The 12,420-nt window shown below is 33.1% G+C and overlaps 1 protein-coding gene across 2 annotated transcripts; it reads left to right on the forward strand.

Annotated features, from left to right (window-relative positions):
• The first annotated feature begins 281 nt into the window (after positions 1-281).
• On the forward strand, positions 282-11,885 carry LOC124532824 (septin-1). Of its 2 annotated transcripts, none has more exons than XM_047107914.1 (11): positions 282-598; positions 1,965-2,157; positions 2,533-2,663; positions 3,091-3,218; positions 3,547-3,664; positions 4,031-4,117; positions 6,729-6,889; positions 7,616-7,717; positions 7,938-8,031; positions 9,142-9,253; positions 10,897-11,885. In XM_047107914.1, exons 1-10 carry the CDS (start codon positions 575-577, stop codon positions 9,226-9,228), a joined length of 1,125 nt encoding a protein of 374 aa, XP_046963870.1. In that variant the 5' UTR covers positions 282-574; the 3' UTR covers positions 9,229-9,253; positions 10,897-11,885. The 2 variants fall into 2 exon arrangements, with proteins under 2 accessions (XP_046963870.1, XP_046963869.1); XM_047107913.1 differs by having other exon boundaries at positions 283-598; positions 9,142-9,246.
• The last annotated feature ends 535 nt before the right edge of the window (positions 11,886-12,420 follow it).

Consider the following 12,420-nt stretch of genomic DNA (forward strand, 5'->3'; position numbering starts at 1 on the left):
AACAGATTTTTAAAGTTTTTTTTCAAGCAATGGACGGTCTTGTCAATTGATTTATTTTTGTCTTCGTCGGCATCAGCTACTACAGGTCATCACCATCCTCAGTGCTTCAAATTGAGGAAATTAATAACGTTTTTTCAATTGTGACCTTTGTACTTTGTGTTTTAATCTTATGCCTTTGTTTATGGTCTACAATAAAACTTTATACAATATACATACTTCTTTTTTTCTCGTTGATATCTATATCATTCGTTCTTTGTTGTCTGTGTAATGAATCATTCCGTTATTCTCCATCCCATTCGTATACGTACTTCGAAAGTTCGAACTCTACAAATTACTACCAAGTACCAACATACCGTGTACCAAATATCAAATACCAATCTTTCGTATTCTTTGCCTGACGGTCATAGCGCTATAAAAATATTACTTACATTTTTATTTTCAATAACTATATGACAGTGGATCTTTTTCAATTGTGTGAAATTAAATCAAAAATACTACATTTTCTAAGCTAGTATTAATATTTTTCGCTATTAAATAGCAGTTTAACTGGTGTTGTGTTTTAAGGATAACAGCGATGTCAAGCGAAACCGCAAAAAATGTAAGTTTTGTTTAGTTTTATTAACTTTACAATACATATTATAACTATATCATAAAGGCATTGAAGTAAATACAGTAAAGAAGTATCATTGTACTTTTACAGTATTTATGGATGATTCATTGATTTGTTGTCATATTTATCGTATTGTTACAAATAGGCTGAATATTATGCGTGCCGATGGTGAAATGGAATATGGATCTCAATACAGTTAGCGACGGATGTGTGTCAATGTTTACGCGTGCCGGCTGAATACTTATCAGATGACTGTTTCAAACTCAACAAGCATATGATCTATTTATTTCTATTTAAAATTATTTCAACTTATCGTGACTAGCTTTGAAACTGTTCATTTAGTAGGGCTTTGGTTATCACATCCGTAATGAGCCTTAAATACACTTTACAAATTTATTGTTTGTATGAGTAGCTGATTACCAGTACAAAGAGAATTTAATGATTTATATTAAGAGTATAGATATTACAACTCAATTCTAATAAATCAATTTGAATACTGATAATAGTTAACTGATATACTAATTTTAGTTTTGAGAAACAATAATATACAATAAAATGTTGTCTGACTTATGTTTGAGTAATTACTAATTATTTTAACTGGATATAAGAACCCAAATAGCCTTGTGGTTGGGAAATGAAAATTGTAGGTTCAAACCCAGCCAACCTTCACAGAATTTTATTTTTTCATAATTTTCGCGAAGTATAACTTTGGGAATTTTTTTCATTTCAAATGTAAATCTGGTTTTTGCCCTACCCACCGTCACCAATCAAAGATCGGAGTAGCTTCATGAAATAAATCCATAAAATTCTTCAAATAGAGGTGTGCACCCTATTCTTTACTTTAATATTAAACTAGAAACAATGATTATGTATATAGGGAAAATTAATTTGCATAAGATAGTTGCTGTTGTCATGAAGTTGAGTATCTACATCATGTTTATAAATATTCAGCAGAAATAGGCTAGTAAAAAATTAAGCATATATGTATGTGGTTATTAAATATGAAAAACAGGCAGAACTGGGAAAAAAGAATCATCAAATCAAAAATTATATCTATTAAATTTTTCAAACTTTACTATCAGACAAACAGAACTGATTACAAAACAGAGTAAAAATAAACTTTTTTAAATATTTTTATTTTTCTTTTGTTAATGAATTAAATAAAGTTAAATAAGTATAGGCGAGGATGATATCCATAATTTGCTTTTCTAGTGTATAGTTTGTCCTAATAAACAAAATTTAGTCAGCAATGTCAACAAACACTTAAATGATGAAACCTCCAAGGGTTTGATTGTTTTATTAAACTTCACTGTCATGTTCTGTTATTTATGAATATATGTTTTTTATATTATAGTTTTCAAATCTGGAAACACCAGGATATGTTGGTTTCGCAAATTTGCCAAATCAAGTACATCGAAAATCAGTGAAAAAGGGTTTTGAATTTACCCTCATGGTTGTTGGTGAAAGTGGACTAGGAAAATCCACTCTGGTGAACTCCTTGTTCCTTACTGATTTATATCCTGAAAGAGTTATACCTGATGCAATTGGTTTGTATTATTTAGATTTTAATTGATTATTTAATGTTGATTAATATTAGATATAAATAACAACAGTAGATTTGACTCTCAGAACGACAAATGTTTTGCAATGTTGTGTTCATTTTAGTCCAAGCTTTTTTGCTTGCTTCAATTGAAAGTTACAAATAAACTGACATTAAGAGTCAAAACAGTTGATATACATAAATTTGACCATAAATTGACCTCAGCTTTTCTCTTGACCTTCATGAATTTACTGCATATGTATTTATTTTAATAAAAGACTTTTTAAGAGGATTTTCTTAGGAAAGTTTATACTAAAAACCCTGTAAAGCTATTAAATAATTTTGATTGTGTAGATATGTCAGTTTATTTATTATTTTGCAGAGAAGACAAACCAAACAGTTAAATTAGACGCTTCCACTGTGGAAATTGAAGAGAGGGGTGTTAAATTGAGGCTTACGGTTGTTGACACACCCGGATATGGTGATGCAATCGATAACACAGATTGTTTTCGGGTATTTACATAATTACTTTTAATTTGTTTTATATTGTAATGTTTTATAAAAGAGACATTTGCCCAATGATATTCTAATAAACAGATATGTTATACCCATACTAAACAACAGAAAAAAGTGTGCCGCGCCGGGGACCATTTATTTTACTTTTCGTTACAATTAAAAAGGATAGCTTGATAAGAACAATAAGTAAAAGGGACAATTAGATGTTTTAATTACGCAAAACGTATTATTTCGTAATTATGATGTGTTATAACGTATTACTACGTAAAACGACTTAAGGCAAACATGCCAATTAGGACGTTTTCTAGTCTTCACTTTTTCCGCGTTAATAACATATCTGTTCACTAGAGCATCATTTACCTGATATATTGTTTGGTGAAAGAAGTGATATTAGAATCGATTATAATTGTATTCTTAATTTTAGTCAATAATTCAATACATCGACGAACAATTTGAACGTTTTCTGCGCGACGAAAGTGGTCTCAATCGTCGTAATATCGTTGACAATCGCATTCATTGCTGCTTCTATTTTATTTCACCGTTTGGACATGGGTAAGTCTATCAAATTTGTTCTAGTGTTTTAATGTCTCAAACGGGTATACTCTATGAATAAAATTGTATCATATTCCATTCTGAGAAAAAAATATATCGATAATGTAACTTTTGCAGTATTAATATTAAGTGTTCAAATCATTATTTGATTAGATTTTGTTTTAAGAAATTACAGATTTTTTTTTGTTAATGCCTTGTAATTACAAGTTCATTCAGATATTTTCGTAGTAAAACTTGTATTATAAAAATAAATCTAAAATGTTTGTAATGACTAATTAAAATGTATATGTGTTGAAACAGTTTCGTGATCATTTTTTCCTTCTTTTAGGTTGAAACCGCTAGATATCGAGTTTATGAAGCAATTACACAATAAAGTTAACATTGTTCCTGTTATTGCAAAAGCCGACTGCCTTACCAAGAAAGAGGTTCAACGGCTCAAAACTAGGGTTAGTATTTAGGCACGCAATTTAATTTTTTAATTATCTGTAAAATAAATATGTTCATAGTCATGTACTGTTACTATTTACATTAAATATTGATTATTACTAAATTCATGTAGTAAGTTATGTAATTCAATCATAGACAATTTTACTACTTTTCAATTATATAATATATTTCTATAAATAAAAATATACATTATTGTAAATAAAAGTAAAATGCAGTAACTACATATTATAATTTTAACAAGATGAGTCTGGATCACCTGTCAATATATGTATTGCTTTGAAAAAAAAAAAACAAAAAAGTACAGGATATTGACAAGAATTGCATTAACTTATATGAGTGTTATAGTAAATAAGAATATATTTCAGGTAATGGAAGAAATTGAAAGGGAAGGTATTAAGATTTATCCCCTCCCAGACTGTGACAGCGACGAAGATGAAGATTATAAGGAACAGGTAATTGAAATTTATTTCTTAAGGCTACTCTACTTTTCGTTAGCCACCTTTACCATAAAAAAAATAAAGCTGGTACTTTTTTACTTGGTGGTAGGGCTTTGTGCGAGCCCGTCTGGGTAGGTACCACCCACTCATCAGTTATTCTACCGCCAAATAACAGTAGTCAGTATTGTTGTGTTCCGGTTTGAAGGGTGAGTGAGCCAGTGTAACTACAGGCACAAGGGACATAACATCTTAGTTCCCAAGGTTAGTGGCGCAGTGACGATGTAAGGAATAGTTAATATTTCTCACAGCGTCATTGTTTATGGGTGATGGTGACCACTTACCATCAGGTGGCCCATATGCTCGTCCGCCAAACTATACCATAAAAAAAAAAAAACACATTCATACTTTACTGATGATAAATTACTGTAATGGAATACAGCTTTATAAAGAACATTATTGATGAATATTCTCATGAGACTAACACTGTGATAGAATTCAGGTGTATTAGTTGTGGCAACGATGTTGTAGTAAACAGATATGTTATTAACGCGCAAAAAGTGAAGACTAGAAAACGTCCTAATTGGGACGTTTTCTTTTAGTCGTTTTACGTAGTAACACGTTATAATACATCATGATTAGTAATACGTTTTGCGTAATTAAAACACCTGTTACTTATTGCTTTTATCAAGCTATCCTTTTTACTTTTAACGAAATGTAAAAATAAACTAAAATAAACGGTCCCCGGCGCGGCACACTTTTTTCTGTTGTTCAGTATGGATATAACATATCTGTTTATTAGAATATCATTGAGTTGTGGTTTTACTTTACTTGTTTAACAGAATATAATAGTAAATATTAACAGGACGAATTTGTGTTAGGCTAGATTTTTAAATATAGACTATATTTAAAAATCGCGATTGTTTAAATGTCTATAATACAGAGAAATAATAACTAGTATTTATATATTGAGGTTTTATTTAAACTGGTTTAGGAAATCTTAAACCAATGAAAACGAAATACGATTGAAAATCATCAAATTTACAAACTTTAACTAATTTTTTATTCGATTGAAATAGTCGTGCCAGTTTACGATGTATAGGATATCATTAGAATCCTTACATCATCCCGAGTAACACGTATTAATTAATTAAGTCAGTCGGGTATAAAAACGTGTTATATGTCTTATGTTTAAGTAGTAAACGCCACGATCAAGTATCACTTTAATTGATTCATACATCATTGAATAATACCTACCTATGAAAATATATGTATTTAGCGCAATTGTCATTCTTCGTGACTGATTGCTTTCTCGTCAGAGAATGTGGATAAGACTATGAATTTGCGTTCGCGAATTTTTGTGTATACCATTGTTTTGTAACAAACTAGCGACCCGCCCCGGCGTCGCATGGGTGCAATACTACAGAATGTATTTATATACAACTTTCGTTCCCTTTTTGTCATTAAACAATACGAACCGCTTTAAAAGAACGAAAATATGTATGTAATATCTTCGAAAATATCCATTTAAATTGCATGCATATTCAATGTGCTTAATTGGTTAAGAATTAATGCTTTACTGCTTAAAATCGTCTTTGTAAATAAAGCCACTCGTTTACAAACGTCGTTGTACAAATTAAAAGGAAAAATTATGGTTATTGTGGGCGACCCCTAAGAGATAAACAGATTCTATCGCGGAGGTTTATGTAAATCTTATAAGATGTAGTTCTTTATTTTGATATACATCGTATGAGCGTGATATGCATGAATCGGTGGAAGTTAGAGCTAAATAAACATTCTCATTAATTGTATTTGTTTGTCTCTTTTTGTTTATGAATTCGATCCAGTTCGCGTTGCTATAAATGATTCCTGACGGCAATCGTTCTCGACAATTGGAGGTCATTAACTCTTGTTGAGTTTTTTTTTTTTTTTTTTATTAAAGTTATTAATTTCGGGATATTTACCATGGTTTTTATTTTTATTCAGTGGAGCTCGATATTTCGACATTGTCTACGAATGTCTTGTTCACGAGAGTTGTTGAGTTGTTTTTGTTCAATCAAAAATCTTAATTATGAAAGTTCGTGAGCGAGGACTTATCGGCAGGGTTGCCAATATCAAATTGCGGGGAATTGTAAGTCGATTGGGGATTAGTGTGGGCATTGTCACATGTGGGGAAAATGAGGGGAATTTATACTTATGCGTTTTATACCAAAACGATCAGTAATTGATTGTTTATTCGTCTTTTAGTTAGTACAAAAAAACGAATTGTAGTCGAGTACACAATATACAGACATTAATAAAGACTATAGTCTGATTCAACGAAAAAAAAAAAAAAAAAAGATCGTCAATACCCATGATCAGTCAGTAAGCATGACTAGTTTGATTTAACGAAATTTACCTCGAAAATTGGATTTCATTCCTAGGAAATGAAGAACAAACATACGAAAGCATGATTTTTTTACTTTATATCTCTGAGGGGAATTGGGTCATTTCTTTTCCCCAATTTGGGGAGTTTCGCTAAGATTTTTGGGGAATTAGGTGAATAGGCATCGGCAACCCTGCTTATCGGAGATAGTGTAGCGAGGCAGTGTTTGTCTAACGGGGGGGGGGGGGGGGGGGGGTGTCTCAGGTGCGGCAGCTGAAGGAGGCGGTGCCGTTCGCTGTGTGCGGCGCGGGGCAGCAGCTGGAGGTGCGCGGGCGGCGCGTGCGCGGCCGCCTGTACCCGTGGGGCGTCGTCGAGGTCGAGAACCCCGACCACTGCGACTTCATCAAGCTGCGCACCATGCTTATGTAACTATACATACATTCTAAACTAACTATGTTTGTCTCTGTACCGAATGCTGTATTGATGTCGTTGTCTGTGTTAATTGTCGTTGACAATGTGGACGTGGATAGGCTATTTGACAATGCGAAAAATAAATTGAGAATTTTTGTAATCAGTGCATATTATGAGTTTAAAAATGGTTATATACTAACGAATGTTGAAAAAAATACTCGATTTATTCAAAAATCCATAAATACAAATGCATTTTTTCAAACGTTGTCACGTGACACAAAACGCTCCTGATTGGCCGGGCTTATGATGAAGTCACTTTCTTGTAAACTTTGCTTTTCTACTATATGTACCACAGATTAAAATACAGGACAGTGACGTCACCGACCCCATTACAGCGCCCTATTGTACAAGTAGCGTATTTGCGCGCTTTTTAAATATGGAATTTGGAATGTTATTTTTCGGAAAATATGTACTAGAAATAAAAAACACAACTTTTACTGGGTTCCTTAACTTCTACTAAATAATATAAAATGGATTTTAAAAAACAGTAAAATAGCCTATTGTACGAATATTTTTCAGCGTTTTAAGCACCCCGTGTTCGGTAGCGGGCTTATAGTATCCTTTCCACTACTAGCTAATTCGTCTCGTGTGATTGAAAATCTGCGTAAAATCATTCGCGTTTGTTGCTTTTTGTATAGAGTATTTTAATCATGTATTTTATATTTTTATGATCGTTTCAGCACCCACATGCAAGACCTACAGGAAGTGACGCAAGAGGTTCACTACGAGAACTACCGCTCGGAGCGACTCGCACGCAACGGACAGATTCCTAAACGTCACACGTAAATTGATTTATACTTTTTTTCTAATTCAAGTTCTACGTATTAAATTTCTTTACACACACAAAACTACAAGAATAATAAAAGCATTTTTTTTCAGATTTAGAATATAAATGTGTTACGATACTTATTAATAGAACTAGAAATAAGATTACTCAACTAATTTTTTTCACTTTTATCAATCCTGATATTATTGTATAATTTCATATTATTATTTTTCCAGTTCAAATGAGAGCGGTCTGAGTGAATCCGACTCTGGTCTGACCAACGGCTCTAACGAGGACGCCACGGAACGCGAACGTGCTTTGCGTGAGAAGGTAGACATGCTTTTTTTTTATATACTCTCAATGATAGAATTAATTTGAAGATTTAATTTAATAAAATTGTATATCCGATCAAGAGTCGAGATGGCTCAGTGGTTAGAACGCGTGCATCTTAACCGATGATAGCGGGTTCAAACCCAGGCAAGCACCGCTGATTCATGTGCTTAATTTGTCTTTATAATTCATCTCGTGCTCAGCGGTGAAGGAAAACATCGTGAGGAAACCTGCATGTGACAAATTTCATAGAAGTTCTGCCACATGTGTATTCCACCAACCCGCATTGGAACAGTGTGGTGGAATATGTTCCAAACCCTTTCCTCAAAAGGAGAGGAGGCCTTTAGCCCAGCAGTGGGAATTTACAGGCTGTTGTTGTCGTTGTTGTGTATCAGATTTAGACCAAATTGCATTATATCTCAATCTAAATTAAAAAAAAAAGCTTTTCTTGTGGACTACCCCACACAATGGGTTTATTGTTTATTTAATATAATAGGTTAGTTAACTTACTTAACCAACATTCTCTTAGCTGACTCTTACAGGAATTATCGCTTACGACATAGTGCTTCTAATCTATAACGTGGTTCTGTTCCACACAATAGGCTATTTGACTTCTTTTAAAATCCCTTTTATATTATTTAGTAGAGGGTAAGGAACCCAATATAAGTTGTGTTTTTTATTATTAGTACGTGTCTGCCGAAAAATATCATATTAAAAATTCCATATTTAAAGAGCGCGCAAAAATGCTACTTGGACAATATGGCGCTGCAATGGGGTCGGTGACGTCACTTTCCTATATTTTCATCTGTGGTACATATAGTAGAAAAGCAAAGTTTACAAGAAAGTGACTTCATCATAAGTCAGGCCAATCAGGAGCGTTTTGTGTCACGTGACAAACGTTTGAAAATTTGCATTTTTATTTATTGATTTTTGAATAAATTAAGTATTGTTCAAGTTTCGTGAGTAAATAACCATTTTTAAACTCATAACACACACTGATTACAATAATTCACAATTTATTTTTCGCATTGTCAAATAGCCTATTTAGCTATATATGTATATATTGAGTACAACTTAAGTACAATAATTCTCGGTGTACTCGGTGTACAGGAAGCTGAGCTGCGGCGCATGCAGGAGATGCTGGAACAGATGCAGCGGCAGATGCAGCTGCAGGCCGCCGCCAACTCCTCAGCATAGTGCACGCACAGCGCTCAGGTAACATGTACGGATATCCTACTACTATTATAAAGGCGAAAGTTTGTATGTATGGATGTTTGTTACTCTTTCACGTAAAAACTACTGAATGGATTTGAATGAAACTTTGTCACAATATAGCTTATACATCAGAATAACACATAGGCTACAATTTTTGAGGTTTCTAATGTGAGGTCGTAAAAAACACATTTTTGCGCTTACATTGCAAACGCTGACTGAATCCTACAAGATAGATCAAAACAATGTACTACAGTATTGTGCAACTTAAAAAGATCTACAAAAAAGTCCGTGATGGTATATGTTTATCTCTTAGGAATAACCCACAATAACCATTTTTTATCCTTTACTTTGTACGAGAAATAATGGCTTATTTACGAAGCGATTTTAAGCGATTACTAGACTAGAGGGGACGAACCTGAAGTCCACGCGAACGAAGTCGCGGGCAAAAGCTAGTTACCTATACAACCTTTTCGGTGTCGGATCCATAGACCTTATTTGAAAACTCAAATTGCTCGCTTTTTACAAATTAAGAGTATCATGTAATGAGCAATTGCGGAAAAATATGAACCAGTAATGTATCGAGTAATTATTTTACACTTATACACAGTCGGTGGTCGATTACAAATTTTTAGTACACCGATCACAAATGAAGTAATATGTTTGTTATACGCTCTATGTTAACAAAGGTAGCTGGACTTGTTTTGAAAATATAAAGGAATGTGTGGATTGAAAGTGGAAGGTGTGAAATGTGAATGAACTATAGTACGACACAACTTAGATGTCGCATCGGCAAAATTCGTAAAACCGATCGCATCCGAATTGAATACGCTATCCCAAATTATCAATATTTATTTCTCACGCGAATATGATCTTTGCACAAACGTAATAACTTGTAATATCATGTGACCCAACATATTCGTCGATTTGACGCGTCGATTTACATGCACTTGCTTTCTCTGACGCGAAATCTATGGCGACGAATAGCGTCGAATGGCGCGATAGGGAGCTATATCTATTGGTTTTGTAAATCGGCAGTAATCGGTTTTATTTTCATTCCATTGCATTTTCCGATGCTACATCTAATTTGTGTTGTACTATATGTGGTTGCATAAATGTGCGATTATTACATTGAGCTACTCAAACAAATCCAATAAGTAAATAGAAAACGTATGTGATTTAAATCCTTTTTAATAGTTTTATTGCAATAGACAAATAATTAAGTTGTACTGATGAAATGATAATTATTTCTTGATTAGCTTATCGAGTCGAGTATTATTAGAGTCGAGATGGCCCAGTGGTTAGAACGCGTGCATCTTAACCGATGATTGCGGGTTCAAACCCAGGCAAGCACCGCTGATTCATGTGCTTAATTTGTCTTTATAATTCATCTCGTACTCGGCGGTGAAGGAAAACATCGTGAGGAAACCTGCATGTGATAAATTTCATAGAAATTCTGTCACATGTGTATTCCACCAACCCGCATTGGAACAGCGTGGTGGAATATGTTCCAAACCTTCTCCACAAAGAGAGAGGAGGCCTTTAGCCCAGCAGTGGGAATTTACAGGCTTTTGTTGTTGTTGTTGTAGCTTAATATTCAGTTGTATGTGGTGGATTGATTTTGTCTATAATCGTTTGTGTTGTTGTTTTTAGCTGGATACTAGTAGGGCTGTCCAGCTGATGGAGCCGTGTGACGTCGTCAACTCCATTCTACGCGCTATACCCTACTGCGTTACGTCAACATAAACAGAATAGTAACGAACAAGAAATCTCCATCAATATCATAAGATCACTGCTTTAAAATGTTTGAAAAATCAATAACAAATGGCTTTGAAAACGTCACCATAAACAGAATAGTAACGAACAAGATATCTCCATCAATATCATAAGATCACTGCTTTAAAATGTTTGAAAAATCAAAAACAAATGGCTTTGAAAACGTCACCATAAACAGAATAGTAACGAACAAGAAATCTCCATCAATATCATAAGATCACTGCTTTAAAATGTTTGAAAAATCAACAACAAATGGCTTTGAACACGTCACCAGTAATATAAAGTAATTAATGTATACTCTATCAATTAACTGACATCGAATAAATATTACATATAAGCAAGCGGCTTTATCTATAAATGTTGTTTGGGGTGACTAGTTAATGCTGTCTTATTCTTTCAAATAGAAATCTGCAGTGACAGAGAGAGATGAATCAGTGTTTGTCTGTCTTAAACAACGCTTATAAGTAGAGCCGTACATAATCAGCATTCTGAACAATGTCACATGATTCTCTGAATACGGAAAATTATTTGTATGATTACAGTAAGCACAATGAGGGTGCGTTAAGTGTCTTATTCTAAGTAATTATTAAATTTTTGACATATACATAGATTAGTTACGTGTAACTACACGTTTTATTGTATACCAAAATTATACAAACAATGATAGAAATATTGTCCGGCCCAGTAGGTAGGAAGGTAATTCTATAACATTATTTTTAATCTTTCAAATTAATTATTCCATAACCTCTTATTTCCTTGAGCATTTTTCACAATACGGCCTCTGGCGAATGCTTCCTGTTAGTTGTCAATTCATAAAAAGTCATACACTTCAAATATAAATTGGTGACATAATCTATTTCATATGTATTCATTTAAAATTAAATGTAGTGCCGAATTATAACATAACATCAGTTATTAGAGAGGCAAGAATGATACAAAAAGATAAACTATTGATTGTATTCATTCAATTAGAAACTGTCAGGAAGGCATACTTCAGTAGCTCCGGTTAAGAAATGATAATATTTAATTGACGATATATATATGAAAATTAATTTAATTGATAAGTATTAATGACATTAAGATAATCATTGTGATTTTTTCATGACAATTTAAATCTACTTTTGACAAGTACCTAAATTGTGCTCTATTGATGAAACCTGTCGTTGTTCTAATTTTGTTACGGTTTTACCTATAAACGATTTTTCGTGGATCATGAGTTTAACGATGTTGTCTTCTTCTGTCAAATATCAACTCAATAATGTCAGAAAGAGATAAATAGATAAACCTGTGTGTAACTAAATACTGCTAAACAACATTTACAAATAAGGTTATTAGTGTTTATGCTAAAATGGAAAATTCAATCTTTATCTAATTAGATTAAAAATTTCATGTAGACTATCT

This window comes from Vanessa cardui, chromosome 10 (genome assembly GCF_905220365.1).
Source record: "Vanessa cardui chromosome 10, ilVanCard2.1, whole genome shotgun sequence".
In the NCBI taxonomy this organism is placed as follows: Eukaryota; Metazoa; Arthropoda; class Insecta; order Lepidoptera; family Nymphalidae; genus Vanessa; species Vanessa cardui.